Genomic DNA, 25,280 nt, shown 5'->3' with positions numbered 1-25,280 from the left:
GGGCACTGCTCGGGAGCCGGGACTGCCCCGTAGGCCGGCACAGCACAGCGCAGCGCAGCGCGGTGCGGGAGTGACCGCGGCCCGCCGGGCACAGGCCTCCCTCGCTTATACATTTCATAGCCCCCGAGAAGTTTAATCCCGTGGCTTCCATTCAGCGACTGCTGAGGTGTTCGGCGCTGGAGATAGGGATCATATGGCTCTTAGGTCTGTTTTAGGTTCCAGAGTATGTTTGGAAAGTTGGCGCTTTGTAGAATTCCCGGTATTAACTAGTTTGTTTACATAAAGCAGTCACTGTTATTAATGGTTTTAAGATTATGCGCGCTGGCAGTATTATTTTATATATGCTCAGCAAACTGCTGAAACTTTTGGCTCTGGCCATGCAGAAAAGTAGTTTTCTTAGTGTGACGGCTGTAGTGTAAGTTGGAAAAGCCAACAGGATGTTTGGAGGACTGAGAAGGTAAGACGGTTTAACTTGATGCTGTATCTTACTGGTTATGGCCTCCGACATTATAGCAGTGCAATAGCAACTCATGTTTCCCTCCCTGCTATGAGGGGAAGCAGTACTGCATTTGCACATAAGGCTTGCATGCCACAGAAGGCTTCTACCCAACTCATTTTTACTTCAACTTACTAAGGATAAGACGAGCCTAATGCTTGTCTTTCTACTCAGTAAAGCTACACAACTCCTTGATGAGGATTTGTCTTATTTTCCTCTTTTTTTTTTTTTTTTTTTGTGAACAATGCTGTGTATTAATGGAACTGTTTCTCTTGTTTTCCCAGGCAGCATCAAGAGATAATGGGATTTATCATGCCAGCACTAAACTGAGGCTAAGCTTCAACCTCTTAGACAAAATTATTTATTGAAAAAGGAAGCTGCACTACCAGAAGCAGACGTCTACAAACTGCTTGACTGGGAGGCTGTGCCTCTCTGAAGAAATTAACTCCTACTTCAAAAACTTTACAGAAATGCATACTTAAATCTTTTAATACTGTATCTTGCATAGCAACAATAAAACAGTGACTGACTTTTCCCAGAGCTGTGACTTGAATAACTGGGGAGAGGGTAAGTTAAGGTTCATGCTGAGGTACCCACAAAATATGTTATTTTCAAATTTAAATTTTTAGTTTGTAATTTTTTGTATGTCAGTTTTTTTTCCCCCAAAAAGATAACTCAGTAAACTAAAAATTACTGTATTTGAACCATCTTTTTCCTCAGCTAGATGTCCTCTGAAAACAGGACGTTGTTAATATGAAGGGAAAGTAAGCCAATAATTGATAGCTGTAGCTAGAATTATGAAACAATAGCGACCTAACAGAAGCAAGTGGTGAGCTGACTTTAATGAAGCAATACTGCTACAGGCTTTCAGAGTGCTTGTAGCTATATCACTAACTGTACACTGCTATTAAGTTGTTCTAAAAAACATCTGCTTTATTGATTTAAATTACACAAAATGAGTATGTAGTTTTATTAGAGTCTGAAGATTTAGCAGCTATCAAGCCATTCAGGTTTTACTCAATGGTGCTTGACAGTTGCCACCATGATCCAGCAGGATGATGAGTTTTACAAGTTCCTCTTACTTGTACAAGTATCAGAACTATAACATGACTAAAAATAGATTAGTTATTCACATTTTAGAAGAATACTTATATCCTGCAATGCACAAGAGAGTATCAAGAAGCACACTGCTTAAATTTATAATAATTTATTATGTTTAGGAACAATGAATAAATACCAAGCTGTTAGCTTCAGTTTGGCAATCCTTCCCCACTGAGGATGTGTGGGTTGTTGCTTTCTTTCCTGGCAGAAACTCCATTGCCAGCAATGGATGCATTAGAACAAGAAATTAATACACACAGACGGCAGTTTTCTAAATATACCTCCTGTTTTAAAAGGCATGACACAGATGTACTAAGCAAGTTTCAAGCAAATTCTTCACAGAAGAAAATTTTGTCTACAAGCTGTCCTCTGAACATTGTTTTCTTCACCAATTTTTTAGTTTATTTCACGGAATACAGTATTTATTTCTGAACAGTACCAATGGATCATTAAAAAACAATTTTTTTTCCACTGAAGGTAAGCTGAGACATGACTAGTAGCGGACTGCATGAATTTAGGAGCATTGTACCTCTTGCTGAGCAGTTCATGACAGTTGTGAATAGACATACAAGAGAAGAAAAGGCAATACAACATTCTGTCCACTGTGCTTAGTGAGGTGAAGGAGTGTTTGTTTCAGCTTCCTTTTAAAACACTGCTTGAAGTTAAAAGCATTGTATTTAAATTTAACGGATGTTTTGACTTTCCATGAACATCTGTGGTAAAAACAGAATTGAAGAAACTTCCTGCTCATTATGAGATTCATCTTCAAGTACTTAAGGTTGAATATCCCCTATGTTTCATTCATTTATTAAAAATGTTTTTATAAAAGCATGAAGACTACAGAAAACCAAGTAACGTACTCAAGTTAATCTTGCATATTTTTTTCACAACTGTATTTTACATATCACCAAAACTCTGCTTTAGCAAAAGAAAAAAAAATAAAAATAAATTCTCTCCCAACTATTTACACACAGGAATTACCCACCCTGATGTGGAACCAGATACTTTAGTCTGCAGTCCCCCTAACCCAAGGCGTACTCTTATGTGTATCTTTTTGTGATTTAGGTTCTTGAAAGTTTTCAGCAAACCTTTCTCTTGCTTTATCCCAGTTCTTCTTATTCTTGCTTGGGATGATCTGAATATCTTCAATTGAGGTTGGTCTGCTTGTACCCAAACCTGCATGCATCTTATGTAACTGAAGGTGGATCTGTGAAATAAATTAAAGATTGTTGTAACTGTTTGTTAGGTATTCTAAATACTTAAAGCTTGTAACACTAGTCTTCCTCCAGGCAATTCTGTTACAGTTCTAATTTTCCTAGATTATACACAAACATCTAAAGTATTGTTGAAGTATTGTTATCAGAATCTGCAATCTAGATATTTGTGACTTTAGCCAGTTTTTCCTCTCTTTGGCTCACTGTCTCATTTGAGTTTTGTGCTATGTAACTTGCAGAGATAAAGAATTCTACCATATACCTATATTGAATTCACATCACACATCAAGTTCAATTTTCCTCCAGAGTTAATACTCAAATTGTAAATTATTAATCCAGTATCTCTCATCCCTAGTTCAGTTTCCTAATCATGAGTATTACTGTTATTTTCTACTGAGGTGATGAAACTATTGAAAGAATTCAGAATACTTTACTGATAAAAGTACCACTGTTCTGAGATTAGCCCTACTGAGATTAGTGGAACTCCCACTCAGACTTCTGAAATGTTTAAAGTGAATGATGGCTTATAATTAGACATTTTCCACTGCAAATGCATTTCTCTTTCTTTGTACTCTAAGCAAAAACCAGCGACACTTACTGGGTCCTTCATTCCACTGCCATCCTTGCCCAGGCCTTCCCCTTTTTTCCATCCCATTTTCTCCAACATTTTGTGTCCTTTGTTGCTGTCGCTGATTTCACTTTAAAGAAAGTTTAAGATGACTGATAAGCGAGAATCAAAGTACACGCTTTCTACTCAAATACCGAGGGACAGAAATGTTCATGCATGTACAATTCTAGAAACCAGGACCCTGCTGCTCTTCCATCAAGAGCTACCTAGAAGGCCCTACTGCCTTCTTTGCAAGTTCTTGAACACTGTCCAGTTTTGGGTCCCTCTCTACAAGAAGGATACTCAGTTGCTCAGAAGTGAGCAAAGGAGATGGTGAAGGGCTTGAAAGAAAAACTCATGAGGAGAATCAGAGGAAACGGGTTCTTCAGTCTGGATGCCAGAAAGAGACCTCCACTGCTTTCCACAATTATCTGAAAGACTGCAGAGGATGTTGCTCTCTTTTCTCAGGTGAGAATTGATAGGATGCAAGGAAATATTCTCAAGTTGCACTACAGGAGGTTTAGACTGGAAATTAAGAATTTTTTCACAGAGACAGTAGTTAAGCACTAGAACAGGCTGCCCTGCTAAGTGGTAGAGTTTAAGTTCTCAGAGGCAACTAAGAGACATGCAGACATGGCACTAACGGGCATGGCTCAGGTAGGAGACTTGGTAGATCTCGCTGAGAGTTGGACTTGATCATCTTGAAGGTCTTCTCTTCCATGATTCTGTGCTTCTTTTGTCATAAATATATCTGGTTACCAAGGCTATCCCAAGACTCTGGTCAATACTGACTTACTTAAAGCACATTCTGACTACTTGCTGACTTCATAACCTACAAGATACAGCACAGGTGGGTGGGAATCAACTGCACTAATGAGAAGGCAGGATCACTACTTCCCCACCAAATCATTCTAACACACATTTCATTGTCTCACATTTCCTTTTACTAATTAAAAAGAACCTAAAAGATCATGTTTCTTTAAAACAAAATGGCAACCAGAAAAGCAAAGGAATAGTTGAGAAGGAAGATTAAAATAAATGTCATTTAAGAGGTAAAAACATGCATACGCTGTAAAAGGCTGGATATTGATACTGACAGTTGAAAGAAATGACGCAGGTGAAAAACTTGCATTATGTGCTACTGCTGGGACTGGACAGAAAACTGAGGCTATTCAAGGTGTTAGAGGTGTCAGTAATGCAATTGCTGAGTTCCATGTCTTGTGAGTTGTTAATAAAGTGATTTAACCACCACAACAGCCAAACTGAATTCCGTAAGGGAAAGTGAGGAGTTAATAGCATATGAACTGGTAAGTGAGAATAGTTATTTTCTGGTTCTCCTGACACACTGTATACAGATAATTCATAAGCTAACAAACTGTATCCTAATAGGTAACTGATATTTACTGTAGCTCTGTACAATTCATTAGAGGACTCTGAGGATATATATTTTTTTTAAACACTCAAGCAAACTTACATATGTACAGAAGCTGGAGTATCTCCTCTATGAAAAGTTCCTTCACTTCCAATGGTCTCTCTACGTTTTCCTGCTCTGTCTTTGTACTTTGGATTCTTCACTGCTTTGTTGTCTTCATACTCTGTGTTCTTTACAAACAGATTAAAGATAAGAGTATTTAGATTTTGTATTTCTGATTACCTCACTGCTCTTCATAAGTTTGTAAATAATGATTTAGCGTACAAATGACACGTTTGAGTTAAAACATCAGACTCAAGACTCTGAAAGCTTTCTTTTATTCATTGAAATGTATGGCTTAAAATAGGAATCACAGAGTAGATATAGATATCAAACATTTAATTTTCTGTAACTCACCTGTAAACCATATTTTACCCGTATTTGTTTTAATGCTTTTCTTCTGACTAACTCTCTCTCTTCTTTGCTAAGTGCTGGGCAAACTAAAAGGAAGAACACAGGATTTAATTTCTAAGTAATAGTGTAATATTCTTCTCCAACATAAGACAAAATTTTATTATTAAACAGACACATGCAAAAAATAAAATACTTTACCATGTATCACAGAGCTATTCTCAATTGAAAAGAAAATAATAACAAAACTCTGAAATAGATATATTTTTATTTATAAGATAAGGAGCAATAATGATATTAAAAAGCCACCATATTCAATGAAAACATGACTAACCAGAATACTCTTTTTTCTTATCCAGGCGAAGATGTGCTCTGACTTGACCCGGTTCACATCCATCACATGTATCACTGCCAGGATGTATATGAAAAGAAAGCACAGTTTCACCAATCTTCACTTCATCACCATGCTCCAAGATGTATGGATCACATCTCGTTTTAGGCTACAGCAAAAGGAAGTTTTGACAGCCTGGTTATTACTTACTAATGCAGGGCCCCAGTTCTATTACATGAATACTGCTCATAATTTACTGATAGTCTGAAGTAACAAATGCAGGTAAATATTCAAAACACAGTGAGTATTTCACTCTAACAATTGTAGCTACATTCCTTTTTTTTTCTAATTCCTAATATAAAACAACAACATATTAAATATGTTCCTAAAGCCTGAAGGAAATCAAGGAACAACATGCTGTTAGCAGTCTGCCATGACATGTTTAAATTAACCACATGATTAGAGTTTTCTGCCATGTATACAGCACTGTAACAGCAAATACTCACCTGTAAAATCTGATTTCCATTAACAACTGTTCCATTCTGACTGCCTTGATCCACAAGAACATAATTTTGCAAATCATGGTCAAAATATACTTCTGCATGGAACTGATAAATAGAAGACTAAGTTAAATGTTCTCATTAAGCAGATACTTCACAATTCAAATGCTATTTTAAAGTAAGATTTCAGAATGCATTTGGGAGACTCTCAGCTGACTGGCTTTGGTACTCAACAAAATATTCTAAGTATTTTGCAGTGCAAATTAATGGGTTGCAACATCACAAGCTAACACATTCTATTAACACATTCTATTAATATTTGGACCACAGACTCTCTCAGTACTGAAAAAGCATGTACTCCCTATACAGAAAGTATGCTTTACTTAAAGGATTGAAAGACAGATAATAAACAATTTTTAGCCGTTGCTATGAATAAATGGTATTTTTTCCTTGGTAAGGTGTGTTATAGTACTCTCAATTTTGCTCTTCTGGAAGGCATTAAGAAGACACTTAAGAGAAATGCAATTACAAAAAAAAATCTGATATCAGTTTACAGGTTTTGGTTACTTCCATATCTGAAATAGCTGAAAGTGCCATGTTTGTGAAAATTACATGCAGTTCACCAACACAGGCATCTTAATGCTCAGGACAGAATCCACTATCCCTTATTTCCTGTTCATTTTAGGTAATTTGAAAAGTAGACTATCAAGTCTAACAAAATGATTTTTTAAAAAATCTAATGCAATTCTATATGGATATTGGTTCCATGTCCAGATAGCACAGAGAAAACAAAACTCAGTCTTCCTGAAACATATGAACCAATTTACAAGCACATACATTACCTTCAAAGATGGCCAATAAGCAAACTAAAATATCTTCTGCAATTTTCTAAGACTCCTGATAAAAACAGGGAATCTCTATAAGTTAGTTTTAGATTTGACTAAGATCTCTTTTGCTATAGTAAAAAATAGATTTCTGTAGATAAGCCATTTATCCTCATGTGCGTGCCTATCATTTGTAAAGTGAAAGAACTTCCACACATTATTATTTTAATGAAAAGTATTTCAAAGCAACTTCGGTATCCACAAATATTGGTAAATACTGTTAGCTATGCTAAGAAGCAACAGAGAAAATATTTTAAAAAATCTTCGGCTGTTTTATAATCCAGTTTCAAATAAAACCCAGAAAACAACATTAACAGCAGGAAAAGATCTTCTCTAAAAATTTTTTTGTATAAAATGTTACTATGGTTCTTAATCAGAACCATCATAGGGAACAGACACAGTAAAACTTACTTAAGATACCTGCATTTGCAGGTGTTTTATCAATTTTTTTAGATTATACATCTATAAACTTACATTAAGTTTAGAGAGCTATATTTGTGGTATGTGTTGCAGTAGTTAGCAAACTTGAGCGCATTTTTTTAATCCTTCTTAAGTACAAATAACATTCCTTGACAATGTCACTTGTTAGATTTTCAAATGCTATTCACATCACTTATGCATTCACACAGCTGCCTAAAAAATAAAATACAATCTGTTTCTCTAAACTCAGCTATAAGGACTGGATTTTTCTACACCTAGTTCTAAGTAGCTGACACCAGCATTTTACAATACAATCAATACCTAACACAACCATCCATTTTCCTCAAGTACAATTACTAACATATCCAGAATTCAAAGTATAATTATTTACTATGTACTGAACTGTGCATGACTAAAACTCCAAATAAATAAATAATTAAAAAACCCCCCACAAAAATAACTAACAATTGCATTGCAAGAATACAAAATCAGACTGTTGTTTCTATTATAATCCCATACAGTAGAATACCATATGCTTTTTTCCTAACTTTGTTACTAAAGAAGTGGCTAAAAGCACAACTTAAACAAAAACGAAAAGCCCTCGAGATTTGGCAAAATGTAAAGCTAAGAAATAAAACTTTATCCAGATGTAGATCTACCTTTCTGCAGAGAGAAACAAGAGTTACCTTACTGACTCCAACCTCAGGAATTTGAAGTGTGTGGCCAACATCTTTCTCTCTGAAAAAATCAAGTCAGTACATAGATTGTGACAAAACAGAAATAGCTCAATGGCTTACAAAATGTGCATTTCAAGTGAACCTTAATACCACACTCTTCTTCTGCAGTATCCGCAAACTTTATAGATACAGATGTACCATCACAATATACACCATATGTGGCCTTCCTTCATTTATTTTCAGTCTTCTATAAACTACACAGTATGATAATGCTATACGTTTAATTATTTATCTATAGGCTTGACATTTCTATATGAATTTTTCATTTCATTCAAGGCCTGTAAATACCAGTCTAAACACTGAATCCTCAAGTTCTGCAGTGCACCTTGGCATCAGACTTCTAGAGTGAAGTTGACTTCTTCATACATAGCATTATGTAAGTTATATAATCAATACATATAATTTACTACAAATTATTAAAAAAGGAGACTTTTTTGTTCGAAGATACTGGGAGGGATGATGAATGGATTTATATGTTAATTCTTAAAGAAGGGAACGAAGAAGCAATACAGCTATTAAAGGGACTATATGGAAACAAGCATTTTCAACAGTTGAATTTCACATAGACACGCCTAGAAAACTCCTGATACAAGAACAAATCAAAATCCATACCAGCATCAGATAAAAGCAGTTGAAAATGGGTGAAGATTTCCGTAGTCACTGAAGAAAGCATTAATTCACCATTAAATTCATCAACACTATGATGAAACCAGATTTTGTCTTAAATACCAGAACTTAAAGAATGCATGCATGTTAGCAAACAATGCAGCATGTTATTTTTAAGTGGTGAATAACCTGTACTGGGATTCACATGAGAAGTCCAAGTTATGCTTCCTTGTGACTCTGAATTACTGAAGGAGTTATCTCAGTGGCACAGAAGTAAAGCATACTTATTACTTTCTTCTAGCTATGTTGCTATTAGGACTCAGCCAAAATACCAAGTTAACATGACAGCTAAACTACATAAAATACATATGCTTTTATCACAGCAAATACAGTGTTATTTGCTGTGACATGGGTGAAGTTTCCCACTGTGGGCTAACGTGAACCTCACAACTGCTACAGGCTAGCAGGACAAGCAGGAACAAGGAGGACAAAAAAGTCCTCAGTGGCTTATGCAGCTCTGAAAGCCAGTACAGCTTCAGATATAAGTAACAACTTCCACACAGTTTTACCTTCCAATTGTAGCAGGTTTCACAGCTGTGATAATATAAAGTGAACCAGTCTGCAGAACTGGTGATCTTATGACAATGACTCTGATACAAGGAGGCCAAATCTTTTCTTCATCTACAATTACAAGAAAAATAAAGTTACTACTGACATTTTTTCCCCCCCCCAGTTTTCTGACAGTAACTGACACACATTCTGCAATATTCTGGCACAATCCTAGTAACTTTCAGAAAAAGAAATGTGTAAGTACATCTGAGAGAAAACTTTGATTAGACTACTGTTCTTAACCTTCTGTGCCTCTACACTAAGTTACCAACCCAAAAATATTTCCTCTTTACATGTACATAACTGTTCACTTACAGCCATAAAAGACAAATTCACAGAATTTTACTAGCATCACCCATTAGTCAAAACTAGGGTGACTGACCATTTTGAGAAAAGGCCACATCACAAATCTCATGCAAATAAAACTTCATATTATATCATTCCTGTCAAATACATTTTTATCAATTTTACTCTTAATATCTTTAAGGATAAGTGCAGATAACATACGAGCCTACAGATACATATTCTCTTTTCCTCGTTGTCTGTTAATTAATATTCCAACAGCTGTTTGAAATCTGTTCTTGGATGTGTATTTGCAGCAACAGTTTCCAATGGTCTCAGGTAGGAACACACTGGCAGAATGGAAGACAGCAGATTAAAAAGTCATGAGAGAAGATATAATCTTCATTTTTGCGTGTTTTGGCACTACAGAGGATTTTTAGGAAATTAGTAAGGGAAAGTATGCTTGCTAGCATCAGCATTCAGACATTCTGAATAGCACTAATCACTCAGAATTGGAGTAGCTGAGTAAGTGAAAGATCATAAGAAACAAACTTGTTTTTTATAGCCCTGTTTTCTCTATATACCTATTTCTTATATGTTGCCGGTAGTACATACACAAAAGATTCTGAAATCCATAATCCATTGTGATGAAAAGGAGTAGTGTTTATCTTCCATTGAATTATATGTAATTGCTTACAAACAGAATTAGAAATACATGATTTAGTGATGGGACCTGGTGGATCAAACCGATGGCTGAACTTTTCCAACCTAGATGATTCTATGAAATACCATATATTAACTGAAAAACTAGTTCACAGGATTACTATGAGGTCTTCAGTAGAATCTTTAATTTTATCAATTAACTTTCTTTTTTTCTTGTCACTATCCTAATGTAAACAAACTTATTCTGAGGGTTTCGCATAAGACCAGGCAGTTACAGCTCTAACAGCTTTTACAGAAACACCACTAATTAGTTCCATGTACACTGTAAATGAAAATAAAGAAATACTAGTAACATATAATGCTTTTTACCCTAAAGTATCTTAAGTCAGATGCTTTTATTATTATCCAAACTGCTTCACTTTTTTTTTTCCTTAATGGGAACTTGGAAAAATACAGTAATATCATACAATCGAAGTACAATAATTCACCTTCATTTTCTGAATCTTCTGAATCATTGGTTTCTTCACTTGTTACTTCATCTGCACTGCTATAACGTTCACGTTCAGAATCTGTAATTTCACCTTCTTCTGGCTCACTTTCTGTGTCTACTGCTCTACTGTCATCTGTATATGCTGCAGTATCTGGTGTACTTTTCTGTGAATGAGAATTCACACTATCTGTAGAAACTGATTCTTTGGCTGTTAGACTGTTTCGTATTTTTGTGTCCAATTTTGTCTTCTTCCTTGCATTAGGAGACTCTTCTTCTTCAGTGGAACTAACTTGCTCAGCAGTGGAAAAGCAATTCAAACAGTTAGATGATTTCTGCTCTTCTGTGTCCGCATCCTGGAGAAGAGTTAGAGAAATCACACTTAAGGAAAGCTGTATTCTTTGAGTCTAAGTTCACTAAGTTCCACAGTCTGGAATTAAATTATTCATTAGCAATTACTTCAAAACTATTACAAATGCTTATATTTCAAGGAAGTTTTACACAATTAATGTCCTATTAGATATAACTAAAACCACCTTCTACCTGATTAGTGGGACTACACCCCTTTTTCAGATTTGTATGGGAACTGCTGAATCACGGCCTGAACCACTGATTGATCACCTGAGGTGAGCACAGAGTCAGCCATGGGGCCACAGGTGGAGGTGATATACCTGTGTGACTGGAAGGGGTGGAGACTGGCTCCACCTCTCCCAAACCCCATTTAAGGGCTGACCACCACCAGGAAAGTATCTCTTCTTGGAGATCCCTCCTACATGGAGTCTACCGTGAGCCTTTGCCATCTTTAAGGTGAGCCATCTTCCTTTTTGTATTATTTGTGCATCATCTATATACAGACCTATTCAAGTATACCATCATCTATACTACTCAGTATTATCTTTGAGATTACTCATGTTACACTTGGTGAGCCAGACAGGCTTTGTGATAATAATTTATATATACCAAACATATCCTTCATGTGGAACATGTTTAAATGGGTCAGGGGGGAGACTGTTACCCCCCTAGACCAAAAAACTCCTGGTCAAATTCCAGGGTTCATGGGGTCATCCTATTATGGGTTAGCAGCAGTTACTGAGAAATGGGGACTCCTGAGGGTTCCAGGGACTACCCCTCCCTCCCCAGCTTATCTGACAGATTACTTTCTAGGACTAGAAAAAGATATCCTCATTACAAAGGAGCTGTGGCTAGCTGCCTCAGCAGTAGCCTGGCCTCTAGTAATGGCCATACATAAAGTAGACACTCTAAATAATAATTTAGAAACTGAAAAACAATTATTAAGAGACCATATTGAAAAACTTGAACAACAGTTGGGAACATTAACAAACAAAAAACCAGGCCTATATATCCCAACGAGACAAATACAAACTGTATCAGTAGAGAACATCCAAAAATCAGAGAAAGCAGATTTAGATATCCCAGAAAATAAGATCTCTAAGGCAGTTCTCGAAACTCCATCTATGATGGATTCATTTGAGATCTGACCTATTGTAGCCCAAAAAACAAAGGTACAAGAGAGACCAGCAGGGCTGCCTCCTGACCCTGTTGAAACCTGCCTTCATGTAACAGCCCGCCCTTATATAGCTAACGAGTTGAGCAGTTCCATCAAAAACCAAAGGAAAGCATACCATCATGGCTCCTAAGGTTATGGGATGTAGGAGCTGAAAGTGTGCTAGTGAATGGGACAGAGATGTCAAAATTAGTGTCTATAACCAAAGAACCTGGTGAAGGTATCCTGAATATTTGCACAGATAGTTGGGCTGTGTATCAGGGGCTCACTCTTTGGATCGCACAGTGGGTCACCCAGGATTGGACTATCCACTCCTGACCGATCTGGGGCAAAGATATGTGGTTAGACATATGGAAATGCAGTTAAACACAGAACTGTATGTGTCTACCATGTTTCTGGTCATCGACCCCTACAGTCACCAGGAAATGATGAAGCTGACACACTGGCCCGAGTTAGATGGGTTGAGAATTCACCATCTGAGAACATTGCTTGCTGGCTACATCAAAAGCTGCAGCATGCTGGGCAGAAGACCATGTGGGCAGCTGCTAAGGCATGGGGACTGCCCGTACAACTATTGGACATTGCTCAAGCATGCCGAGACTGATGCCTGCTCTAAAATAAGACCAAGGTCATTGCCTGAAACAACAGCCCATCTTGCTAGAGGACACAATCCTCTACAGAGGTGGCAGGTTGATTATGCTGGGCCTTTCCCTCGGTCTGAGGGGGCGAGAAATGCCTTAACCTGTGTTGACACCGCGAGTGGGCTAATGCAGGCTTATCCAGTACCAAAAGCCAACCAGGCATACACTATTCAAGGCGCTCACAAGGTTGATGGCTGCCTATGGGACACCACAAGTCATCGAGAGCGACCAAGGAAGTCATTTCACGGGTGCAGTGATACAATGCTGGGCAGAAGAAAATAATAGTCAGCCATGGGGGCACAGGTGGAGGTGATATACCTGTGTGATTGAAAGGGGTGGAGCCTGGCTCCACCTCTCCCAAACCCCATTTAAGGGCTGACCACCACCAGGGAAGGATCTCTTCTTGGAGATCCCTCCTATGTGGAGTCTACTGTGAGCCTTTGTCATCTTTAAGGTGAGCCATCTTCCTTTTTGTATTATTTGTGTACCATCTATATATAGACCTATTCAAATACACCATAATATATACTATTTTTTTTGAGTATCATCTTTGAGATTACTCACATTACAAATTTCCACTTAACTCTTCCCGCTTTTCTTACTGTAAGAAGCTACTACCCTTGTTCTTACATTCAAACTTACAAATTTCCAGTTTTGCTTTTATGACTCTTTCGTCCATCTCTCACATAATTCTTACAACTTGTTTTTAAGCTACTTTAATCTTCATCGTATTTTCCTCCTTTTTTTTCTCTTGGTTTTTTTTTTTTCCCCTCCCCCAGAACAGTTTCACAGGTCTGGAATGCCCACTTTTTTTTTTTTCTTGCCTAATGATCTGTTTTTGCTCCCTTCAAAACCATAACTTAAACAAAGGCCCATGAAGAGCTTCTAAGTCTCATCTGTGCTATGTGGAACAGGGTCTACTGAGAACCCATTTTTAGCTGCAACAGATATTTCCACAGTATGGCAGCCAGGTTATTGCTGATTTTTCACCACCACTTAATTCCATGTGCAGAAAAAGATGTCAACATTTTTGAACTGAAAAATCTACGAAGTTTTACATTAATTTTGCCAGAGTACTTTGAAAATGTAGTTCTAAATTTGGTAACCTTGATGATCATGTTAAAAAAAAAAAAGGAAATGAATACAAACAACTCAAAGGGATAAATTATACTAGATTTTGTTTCAGAATGAAATGCTAAAATTTAGAATTTAGCAATCAATTGCCCTGAAATACACCAAGATTTGCAATGCAAGTTTCAAAACAACAACAAGGCTTCCTGAAGAAGTTTTTGCATGGAATAGTTTACATTTCAAGATATATTAATTCATGTGTACGTTAATACCATGGAAATTAAAGCATGTTACCAAGAGAAAATGTGAAATTGACCACTATTATAAAAACTTATCAGTGACATGGTTACAAGAGAGTTACAGAAATTCCTCTCAGCCCAGTAGTGAAGTTATTGCCTAGGACTTAAAAGCACACTTCTGAAACACATTCAGTAAGACAATAAATATTAAATGACCTCATGTTTTACCTTAAAGAATACCAGCTTGCATTTGCCCTCCCCCCTGAAACCTGTAAGAACTGTGACTAGGAAGTAACAGGATTGCAAAGCTACTGCCTATGTTATTTTCAATGATACAGCCATCTGGCCAAAAGGAAGTGTTGCACAGTTCATCCGTATCACAGGCTTGTTTCACTGTCTGCAAAATCCCCAAATCTGGTGAGATTGACAGGGGAAGGGGATACTCCCAGAAGCCCAGCAATAGTACAGCACCATTGTTTGTCACAGGGTGACAAGCCTAATGCTAGCATGTATGCTGTTCCAAGGGAGTTCAGAGAGAAACACCTGTAAAGCTTGTACCCCCCAGTGCATGCTGTATGAGAAACAGAATAAGATGAACTGGAAACTTTGGTCCTTTCCCAGAGCTATGGTATCACTGGTGTTAATGAGACTTAGGATGAGTCCTATAACAGGAGAGCTAGGATGGAGAGCTACTGGTTGTTCAGGAGGGATAGACAGGGCAAGTGAGGTAGTGTTGTTGCACTGTAGCTAAGGGAAAGATTAGACAGGACAGCCCTTTCCATTAGGGATGGTACATTAGAGAGCCTTTGGGTAAGGAATAAGGGGATGCATAGTAAAGCAAATATTGTGGGTGCCCACAGCAAACCCAGGACAACGGCATAGATTAGTTATTCTAAGAAAACTGTGGAACTGGTTGCCCTTGTTTTTATTGGAGATTTTAACTTGATGTTTGTTGATGTAGTCTACCTGGACTTCAGCAAGGCCTTCAACACGGTCTCCCAGAGTATTCTCCTGAAGAAACTGGCAGCCCGTGGTGTGGACAGGTTCACTCTTCTCTGGGTGGAGAACTGGCTGGAGGGCCGTGCCCAGAGGGTAGTGGTTAATGGAGTTAAGTCCAGCTGGCGTCCTGTTACGAGTGGTGTCCCCCAAGTGTCAGTTTTGGGGTCCATCTTGTTTAATATCTTTATTGATGACCTAGATGAGGGGATTGAGTGTACCCTCAGTAAGTTTGCAGATGACACCAAGTTGGGAGGATGTGTCAAACTGCCTGAGGGTAGGGAGGACCTTCAGAGGGATCTGGATAGGCTGAACAGCTGGGCTGAGCTCAATGGGATGAGGTTCAATAAGACCAAGTGCCAGGTCCTGCACTTTGGCCACAATAACCCCATGCAATGCTATAGGCTTGGGGCAGAATGGATTGAAGAATGTAGAGAGGAAAAGGACCTGGGGGTGTTGGTTGATGCTCGGCTTAACATGAGCCGGCAGTGTGCCCAGGTGGCCAAGAAGGCCAACAGCATCCTGGCCTGTATTAGAAATAGTGTAGCCAGCAGGAGCGGGAGGTGATCATCCCCCTGTACTCAGCTCTGGTACGGCCACACCTCGAGTACTGTGTTCAGTTTTGGGCCCCTCACTACAAGAAGGACATTGAGGCCCTGGAGCGTGTTCAGAGAAGGGCAACAAAACTGGTGAGGGGTCTGGAGCACAAGTCTTATGAGGAGCGGCTGAGGGAGCTGGGGTTGTTTAGTCTGGAGAAGAGGAGGCTCAGAGGAGACCTTATTGCACTCTACCACTTCCTGAAGGGGGGTTGTGGTGAGGAGGGGGTGGGCCTCTTCTCCCTGATAAGTAATGACAGGACGAGAGGGAATGGCCACAAGTTGCGCCGGGGAAGATTTAGATTAGACCTGAGGAAACATTTTTTCTCTGAAAGAGTGGTCAGGCACTGGAATGGCCTGCCTAGGGAGGTGGTTGAGGCACCATCCCTAGCGCTGTTCAAGAAGCGTTTAGATGAGGTGCTAAGGGATTTGATTTAGTAGTTGGGTAGGGATAGTGATAGGAGGATGGTTGGACTAGATGATCTTGTAGGTCCTTTCCAACCTATGAACTTCTCAGATGTAAAATGAGAAAATACCATATGGCTGCAACAAGCAAGTCTGGAAAATTCCTAAAGCATATTGAAGATAACTTCCTGTTACAAGTACTAAGCGAGCCGACTAGGAAAGGCAACTTCCTAGACCTGTTGCTTGAGAATGGAGAATGCCTTGTGGAATAGAAGACAACAGGTGGCTGTCTTGACCACAACCAATCATGAAATAGTTCAAAATTATTATTATCAGGAAAAAAACAGCGTTGCCACCTTGGACTCTGAAAGATCAGACTAACTTTATCAGGGAGCTAGTCAGCAGTACCTCCAGAGAATCTGTTCTAGAGGGTTCAGGCATCCACAAGAGCCAGTCGCTTGTTAAGAACCACCTTTTAAAAGCCCAGAAACAGGTCATTCCACTGTGACACAAGTCAAGCAAGCAAGGCAGAAGACTAGCCTGGATGAAAAGTTAACTTCTCCTGGAATTAAGGCAAAAAAAACCAAAAGAGCATGATCTTGAGAAGTAAGATATAACTTCGCAGGAAGAATACAGACCTGTACTTCACTTGTGCAGAGAAAAAAGGGACAACAAATGCTAAAGCTCAAATAGAGCTTACACTGGCTGTTGTGGTATCGGACAACAAAGTTTTTTTTTTCAAGTTTGTCAACAGCAAGAGAACATCAAAGAAAAACACTGAACTGGTGAAAAAAAAAAAGTGGAAGCATTTAACGCAGGATATAATACCAATGACAGACCTTGGACCCAGAAAACTACAGACCTGTCAGTCAAACCTGTTTCTCTGGAAAACCTATGGAGAACATTGTCATGGGAGATAGTGAAAGGCATGTAAAAAACAAAGCTATTATCAAGCATAGTCCACATGAATTAAGTTACTAATCTTGAACTTCCAGTTGAGCTCCTGAAATCTTTTAGCTATAAATATGTTTTGAAAATCTTTTACAAACGTGAAGATCTCCACATTGCATTCCCCAAGACTGTAGATTTTGAGCACGTTAATGATTTCACATATCTGTATCAAAATTCACACTCAGATCATGTCTAAATATTAAGCCTGGGACTGCTGAAAGTATTTAGCAGTGTCCCCTACTAAGAATAAATCCTTTTTCGATACATGACCACTAGTAATAACACAAAACACATGTAGCATACGTGAATGTGCAAGACAATTTGCTCTTTCTCATTTTCACTTAATCTACGTACACGCTCACACAACTTTTGGGTATGACTACAATTTAGAACTTAAATTATTTTGTGTATAACTAGTGCAGTCTTAAGAAATATTTCCCAGCAACTCTTTCACTCAGATGACTAAGCTTTCACTTGGCTAACACCATTTCACAGGTACTCCAGTTACCATCTTCTACACTATCCAATACTGGAAGTCACAATACCAAAATACAATTAAAAAACATAAAGGGAGTAAAGTTCTTCCTATATCATGAAGTCACCTTACACGTTAGCGGGAAGCTCTGAAACAATGAAAGCACAAATTTGCCTTACCTAGAGAATATGTAGCGCAATTAGTCAAGACATCCCATGTTAAAATAGCAATGCTAAACAGGCGTTTTCCCCAAATATCCAGAATGCCATCAAAGTTTTCTTCAGATGTTTTACTTGTACAGTGTTCCAATTCACTTTTTTTTTTAATTCTTTTTTCACTTTTTAGATAAACCAGTGTTGATCAAAAGAATGGAAAAAAATTAATAACTTATTTTGGGAAATAGATATCTAAACATCAACAAGTAGATACTTTTTCCTCTTAATAAATAAATCAAGGTTAAAGGTAAGCATCCACAGGCTAATGTGTTTGGTGTCTCAACTCTACCTTTACCAGAAGCTGCCAATCCAAAAGAAGAAATCTTCAGACTAGCCATGGTTTCTGTCAACTGACGTACCTAAAGATGGGATGAGTATCAGCAAAAAGTAAACTACATGTGGTAAAAATAAAAGTCACCGTTTCAAGAATTATATGAGAAATACTACTATGAAAGCCTTGTCTCCTGCACAGAATAATAATACAGCAGAAGTTAATTTTGAGCACCACACTAAAATAAAACATTTAGACAGTAGTCAAGAATAAACTGTAAAAATTATTTATGGAATAGATGTCATATATCAGAGCCTACCCAGAGCACCTAAGTTTCGCCACGTGTCAGTCAAAATCCTAATCCAGCAAATAAAAATAAATGACGACCATTGCATAAAGTCTACTCTCCAACTAATAAGAAAATGTGAATTTGGATAGTGTATCAGAGATCATAGCATTCGTGCTACCCTGTGAGGTTTTATGTTAATTTTTTTAATGTTTTTTAAACTTATTTAAAGAAGTAGATTCTGGTATTCTTCTCTTACAGGAAGCAATTAAGGTAACTTGCAATCAATTTTTGTGGCATATCGCAACAGAAAGAAAAAAGAACTAAAGCCTTAAAATTCCAAGTATTCCATGAATCCCTCCCTCTTTAAGCAAGAAGTATATAGTCTAAATTCTACATTCTGTTGAAAACAGCACCTGATTGTCTATTAAAATCAAGCACGTGGGCAGCAAGCATAGGGTTTACAACTTGAAGAAATCAACTATTTATAATAGTTTGACTTAAGTCTGCATAAAGCTCCTAATAAATTACAAACGTTTCACAGAAGGCACTAACCATACAAGTTTCCCTCCCCCTATTTTTTTCCACTATTAGAAGTGCACTCATTTTTCAAGAAGGCTCACTAACATTTTCTTTTGTGGTAATTTGGCTTGTTAAAAACACAAGAACATTTACTCAACTATCAAAGTAATCTTATAAATCTGAGTCTCTAAAGAATATCTTTTTTTTTATTATTATTTTTTTTTACAAACACTGAAATATTTGTGGACAACAATTTTTATTTCTGAATTGCTAATCATGTATTAATCAATGTATTACTTCTAAATAAGCAGCATATGTAAGATAATGAAATATCTCACAGTAGCTAAAAACTAAATTACAACTTAAAAACCAAAAAAACAAACACACACACAAAAAAACAAAAAAAATCTATGCCTTCCAGTTACCAGAAACAGAAATTTATCTGCTTGAAGGTTAGTTAAAAAGATGATCTTTTTAAATGGATTGAATAATTTTTTTCTGTAAAAACTGCACATCTATAAAAATTATGTATATATAATTATTTTCAGTGATGTATGTACAACTATTATAATTTACATACAAGCAGTAAGGAAGTTTAAGTAATACCAAGTATCTATCGATATTTGCTTACATTTAAACCCCTAACTGAAAAGGAAGCAAGGAAGCTTAATAACTACTTGTGTACTTTCAAGCTTTTTATCCACTGCTCACTTTCTTCAGCCCCACATGCATTTTCTTGTAAGCATTCTAATCTTAACTGGAGAATGATAATAATGTCCAGGTGTATTGTGGCATTCCCAGAATTAGACTCTGATACTGCTTTATCTATCACTGAGAGCCCTTCACAAACCAGGCAAAAAAAAAAAAAGTATTATCTTATTTCTAATGCTTGCGTGAAGTAAAAACAAAAGAAACAACAACAACAAAAAAAGATATCCAAGAAATCAATTAATGTTAAGAGGTATTAGATATGATCCTAAGGAGCTTTTTGTTTTCTAAACCTAGTAGTGCATTTACACAAAAGCAGAAAGATAAGCAGGCTTTTTATTTTTTTCCAAAGTTAAAGCAGCGTAATAGTCAATTTGAGTTCACAAAAAAATAAAAACAAGAATAAAATAGGAAGCCCCACAGTTTCTGTGACACAACCTTTGACTCACTGTTAACAGATGCTTAAGTCTGTGTGCAAGAGAACTTATTTTAAATAGTTTCCCATTAGCTGGTTAGTTAAAATGAATTATTTCACAAACAAAGCTAAGTACTCAGTTCATTGTCAGTGAAACTCACTGTCAGAAGTGGATGTTTACCTCCTACCTTGTGACTGCAAACTTTACAGAAAAGATTCCTTAAAGTGAGCTAAAGACAGGCAGCTATTTGCAATACAGATGGACAGAAGCGGATGGAGATGGGATCCCACAAGGTAGCTGATGCTACCTTCTACATGAGCACAGATGTCACAAAACTTTTAACGTATTCGTACATTTAGGCCAGTCGGAAAATTTCACCATGGAACTAAATTTAAGGGATTTACTAATTGCTGTACTTGATAAATTCCTACAAGTTTTCCAACTTGTTTTCCAGACACGTGATGAAGTTCTGGATTAACAATGCCTTTTGAGAGTTTCAGAATACTAATCCAGTATTTGCTTACAGCATGATCAGAACTTAGATTCAGGAAAAACTATTAACTAGCTTCAACTGCATTATGACCCTATATCAAAACAATCATTACATTCAGCGTTGCCAAGTGTCTACTCTAAACTTTTGAAAAGGAACAGTACATGAAGATATCATTAGCCACGATATAAACACAAATTCTGTAATCAAATAACTACCACTACCTATTCAACATACCTTCAGTACTTCTTACTGTATGTTTCTATTTCCAAATTTTTCAGACTACCTGAAGTCTGGATACACAACTTCGAGCTCTGTTCTCATGCAACATAACAATCAGGTATGCTTGAATACTATCTGATTCTTTCAGATTTCAACAAACCAGCTCTGCCTGCCTGAATCTCAATAATGAAATTATGTAATTGTTAAAGCAGTGTCTTTAAAAATGTAAACTAAGGAAGCCCTGCAAACCAAAGATAACAATACATTCAAATAAATCCTAATAAATCTGCATTCAAATAAACATACAAATTTGATTCAACATCAGTAATAGTGTTCATTAAGAAAAGGCTTAATGAGTTTTAATATGCATGTGACAATAGTTGCTTTTTCTAAAAAAAGGCATTTTCTAACTGTACTATTTGGTATATTTCCTTAGCAATCAGAAGAGAATAGAAATGAGGTTACATTTTGTAACTTAAAATACAAGTTAATTACAGTCAGCACTTACTAAGATTACAGTCTATTTACATGCCACAGACAACAAAAATGTATTGATCAAAAAAAACATCAATAGTAGAACATATTAAAATAATCAGAACTTCAACAGTCATTTCACTAAGTTCAAATGATGGCAGGGATATTGTGAGAACATCATGCAATCAGCTTTGGAGTACAGTCACAGAAAAAAAAAAAGTGGTGGGTCTCTATGTTTTCAAAATCTCCCTTAATTTTTGGATTAATCCCATGAATATTTAAAAACTAAAAATCAGGACACTTAGGAGAGTACACTGAATTGGATGCAAAAACAGTCCACATAGTAGCCTAACTTCATCTCAGAGCATTTGCTAAAGAGCTCCACTAACACTGAACTATAAAGACCTACGCAGTTTAATGTTAATGAAGTAACACTGAAAACTGAGGTAATCCAAATTTAAAGTTCCATCTTTCAGCAGTTCAATGAAAAAAAAATTTAACACTAGCTACATCTAAGCAGCTTGTCTTATATGGTTCAAAGACATATGACTTTCAGAAAATAAGCATTCATCCTCTAAAAGGCAAATCCCAGGACCTCTAAGTTTCATAATGAAAAATACAAAATGCAGGTTTTGCATTTTTTTCCCTATTAGTTCTGAAGTTACCTTGTACTCATTTGCAGCAGTCCACTCCGGATCTTTTCTCTTCTTTTTCCCTTTCTTGTCCTTGGCATGCTGAGAACCAGAAGCCTGATAAGACTGCAGATCCACTCGTGAATGAAACTGGTATCGTCCGCTCTCCACATCACAGTAGTAATAAATTCCAGTTGCTGGATCATAATACAGTTGATTTTCCTTTATGAAAAAAATAAAGAATAGCATTATCAATTATTTGAGAGAGACATCATACATAAGAACACTCAGCTAAGAGAGTACCACACACACCTTTTATTTTGTTAGTTTTATAAGAAATACTCAGGCCTACTGAAGAACTAAAGTGTTTTGATCTTTGCTGGTTATGTGACAGCATGACCCCATACACATTGTTGTAACACTGCTACTGTCACAGTATGAGACTTTAAATAAAAAGTAACAAAGCGGAATAAAACTTAAAAAAAAAACAACGAGTTTTGTTTACTATAGGCACATTTGTTTTTAAAAGATGAAAAGCATTATTGGAGAATATAAACATTATAGAACTATGATTAAACCCAGCTTGGATCTTAGCTCTCTGCTTATATCAACTTTTCAAAATCATTTGCAGTAGGGAAAAAAATGCAAATCATTTTGAAAACTATACTTACTGAATTATAGTAGAATCCAGTGCTATGGTCATAATATAACCCCGTACTTTCATCATATATAAATCCGGTCTGTGAAACAGCAGCTTCTGCAGCAGCTCTCAAACTCTCTGCCAAAGAACCCTCTGGGACTGAAGTATCTTCTGCTTCCTAAGACCAGAAAGTAAGAAACTGAATTTTCTTCTGAAAAGAACCTCCTTGGTCCTTTGGCACTTTACACTGTGATATTTTAAAAGTATTAGTGTTCATTGATTCAATTGCTTAAGGGACTATTAGGCAAGAAGGTTAAAATCTGTCATTTACTGCTAAATTCCTACTGATTATAATGGGACCAATTTTTCATCCCCTATCTTTTATTTTTGCCCAATCCTTTTCAAACATGGTTTAAAGTAAGCATGAAGAACATCCAAAAGGAAAAAAAAAATCCTACCAACTTTCTTCCCTTTAAATGTTGTCTAATTCCTCTTATGGAAGAAACAATAATGGGATCCTAAGCAAAATTCACTATGGATATATTAAATGCTTTCTGCTGATTAAAAATAAAGACAGATTTTTAGTGCTTCCAACCCATACTGGACATTTGCTTTAGGATGTCAACACATTTGGACTAATTACACTGAATACATAAAGAAGTCAAAGCGTAAGGAAGTCTGTTATCATTATTACCAGACTGCCACAAAAGATATCATTTCACACTTCACACACTGCACTGACATGAAGACTGAAATAACAACTTTTAAATGAAACTAAATATTAATAGATTTCTGACTTCACAATTCATAAAGCTGCCCCCTCCCTCCCCCCTCAGTTTTATAACCTGTGAATTTTGGATCAAGTTTTCCTCTTCTCCACCTTCAGCAATTTCAGTGCTATTCACCCTTAAAGGAATATTAGTGTCTGTCTGTGACTCCTCTGTGAAATCATGCTCAGTGCCTTCAGTCCCATGATTATGCTGCACTGGTAGCTCAGATGCATAGTCCTGAGCATCAGTGTGATTGTAATAATTTTCATAGTAGTAATAATCTGCAGGCAAAATAAAAGTTGAAGATAGACAAATCAGCAAAGCAGTATTTCATACAAAATAGTTCAAGACTAAGCGAAAATGTTGGCACAGAAATTCGCAAAAGGTGAATGCTACACTTTACCCTGCTCTAAAAAGCAATGCTTGAATTTCCAGGAAAGCTGATGTTGGGTTCCTAAGTTTAATGCAGCTACAGATAGGGACTTGAAATGTGTTTTATATAAAACAAACAAGAGAGCAAACAAACAGGAAAAAAAAAAACAACAAGATACCAGTTCAAAACTGTGATATCTTATTTAGTAAAATAGCTTTCCTCCTCAGATCATTGCTGCTGTTTCATTTTTAGGTCCATCTCATTTTCCCTTTTACCCCTTCCCCTTTCCCAGGCTGTGGGTCCGTGGGTCCCCCACACCAATTGTCATGGAACTGGGCTGAACCAGCTGTAAACTGTTGACATAGATCAACATCCAACACCGTCTCTACCTGCTTGTGACCATGCATAGTCCTCAGTCTGCACTTCTACACTAGATGTATCTTTCTCCTTCCTATTGTGGATTTCCTTAGTGAGCTCTTCAATCTGAAAGTAGAACAGGACAGTACAGAACACAAAAAAAAGAACATCCAACCCATTTATTTTCTATAACTCCATCAAAACATAATAGCCTTCTAGCCACTTCAGTTAATCTTTGTTTAGGAGGAGACAGCTTCCTACGGTTGCCATCACGAAAAAGACTACTGCTCAAAAAAGGGATGCTAGTAAAGGCAAACTCTTGGAAGAAAACACTCAGTTCAGGTTATTTCTAAGGAACTGAACTGCAAGCTGAATTTCAAGCAAAGACCTCAGCGCTATGCTGAACGCGCTTGACTTTTATCAAACTTTTCTATTTTCCCCAGAAGCACCGCTTGGACAGCTTCCGCTCCTGCGCTTTTCCCTCACCACCCAGACGACGCTCCTATCTTTCCGCTAATGCCGCTTCCCCTCGGACGGCGGAACCACCTCTGTGGCTCAGAGGCCTCCATCACCCCCCTGCTCTCGCTCCGGAGCACAGCCCCGGGCCCTACCTGCCGCCGCAGTGCCTCGTTGCTGCCCCGCGCCTCGCGGTAGAGGCGCTCGGTGCGCCGCAGCCGGCGCTGCGCCCGCTCCAGCTGCCCGCGGCAGGCGCCCAGCTCCGCCTCCAAAGCCGCCACCTGGTCCCGCAGGGCCCGCACCTCGCCGTGGGGCGGGGAGGCCATACCCGCCCGCTCCTCAGCGCCCGCCTGCCGGCCGCCGCCACCCGGCGCACGGCACAAAGCGGCGGCCGCGGCCCCGACCGCCGGCCCCGGCCATGGCGCACGGCCGGGCGCGAGGGCACCAACGGCGGGGTCGCACGCCCCTCAAGAGCCTCGCCCGATGGCGGCGCCGCGGGAAAAGTTTCCCCGCGCAGCTCAAGAACCAGACCGCCAGGGGGAGCGCGGCACGACCCGGAAGTAGAGTGATGGAAACAGGAAGTGACGTTTCCGACGCATCCGTGGTGTGAGGCGATGCGCATGCGTTGGCTTGTGGTTGCTAGGCGACGTGCTCTGTCGAAGCGGCTCTGAGCTCACGGCACGGGCTTCCGAAGGGCGGGGCTGAGGCGGCGGGTGGTTGAAGGGCCGCGTTTGAGTGTTCCCAGTATTCCCTTACATTTGGCTTCTGTGTGACAGATAGCAGTAGTGGG

The 25,280-nt window shown here is 38.1% G+C and overlaps 1 protein-coding gene and 1 non-coding gene across 3 annotated transcripts; one reads left to right on the top strand and one right to left on the bottom strand.

Moving 5' to 3' along the window:
• Nucleotides 1-442: 442 nt before the first annotated feature.
• On the top strand, nucleotides 443-572 carry LOC136050940 (small nucleolar RNA SNORA47). Its single transcript, XR_010622437.1, has one exon. It is a non-coding gene; the product is annotated as a small nucleolar RNA SNORA47 (small nucleolar RNA).
• A 1,885-nt stretch (nucleotides 573-2,457) lies between these two features.
• On the bottom strand, nucleotides 2,458-25,000 carry AGGF1 (angiogenic factor with G-patch and FHA domains 1). Of its 2 annotated transcripts, none has more exons than XM_065739792.1 (14): nucleotides 24,646-25,000; nucleotides 24,067-24,160; nucleotides 23,380-23,585; nucleotides 22,566-22,712; nucleotides 21,928-22,116; nucleotides 18,163-18,232; nucleotides 9,288-9,399; nucleotides 8,062-8,113; nucleotides 6,078-6,179; nucleotides 5,575-5,740; nucleotides 5,247-5,329; nucleotides 4,893-5,020; nucleotides 3,410-3,509; nucleotides 2,458-2,804 (listed from the first exon to the last, which is right to left on the bottom strand). In XM_065739792.1, the coding sequence occupies exons 1-14, from the start codon at nucleotides 24,814-24,816 to the stop codon at nucleotides 2,604-2,606; spliced, it is 1,821 nt and encodes a 606-aa protein (XP_065595864.1). In that variant the 5' UTR covers nucleotides 24,817-25,000; the 3' UTR covers nucleotides 2,458-2,603. The 2 variants fall into 2 exon arrangements, with proteins under 2 accessions (XP_065595864.1, XP_065595863.1); XM_065739791.1 differs by lacking the exon at nucleotides 18,163-18,232 and adding an exon at nucleotides 10,761-11,115.
• Between the last annotated feature and the right edge of the window lie 280 nt (nucleotides 25,001-25,280).

The sequence above is a fragment of the Cyrtonyx montezumae genome, unplaced genomic scaffold (assembly GCF_038088225.1).
Source record: "Cyrtonyx montezumae isolate F1298 unplaced genomic scaffold, pur_monq_1.0 scaffold_25, whole genome shotgun sequence".
NCBI lineage: Eukaryota > Metazoa > Chordata > Aves > Galliformes > Odontophoridae > Cyrtonyx > Cyrtonyx montezumae.
Note: the sequence above shows the minus strand (reverse complement) of the source record. Positions and strands in the feature narration are given on the sequence as shown.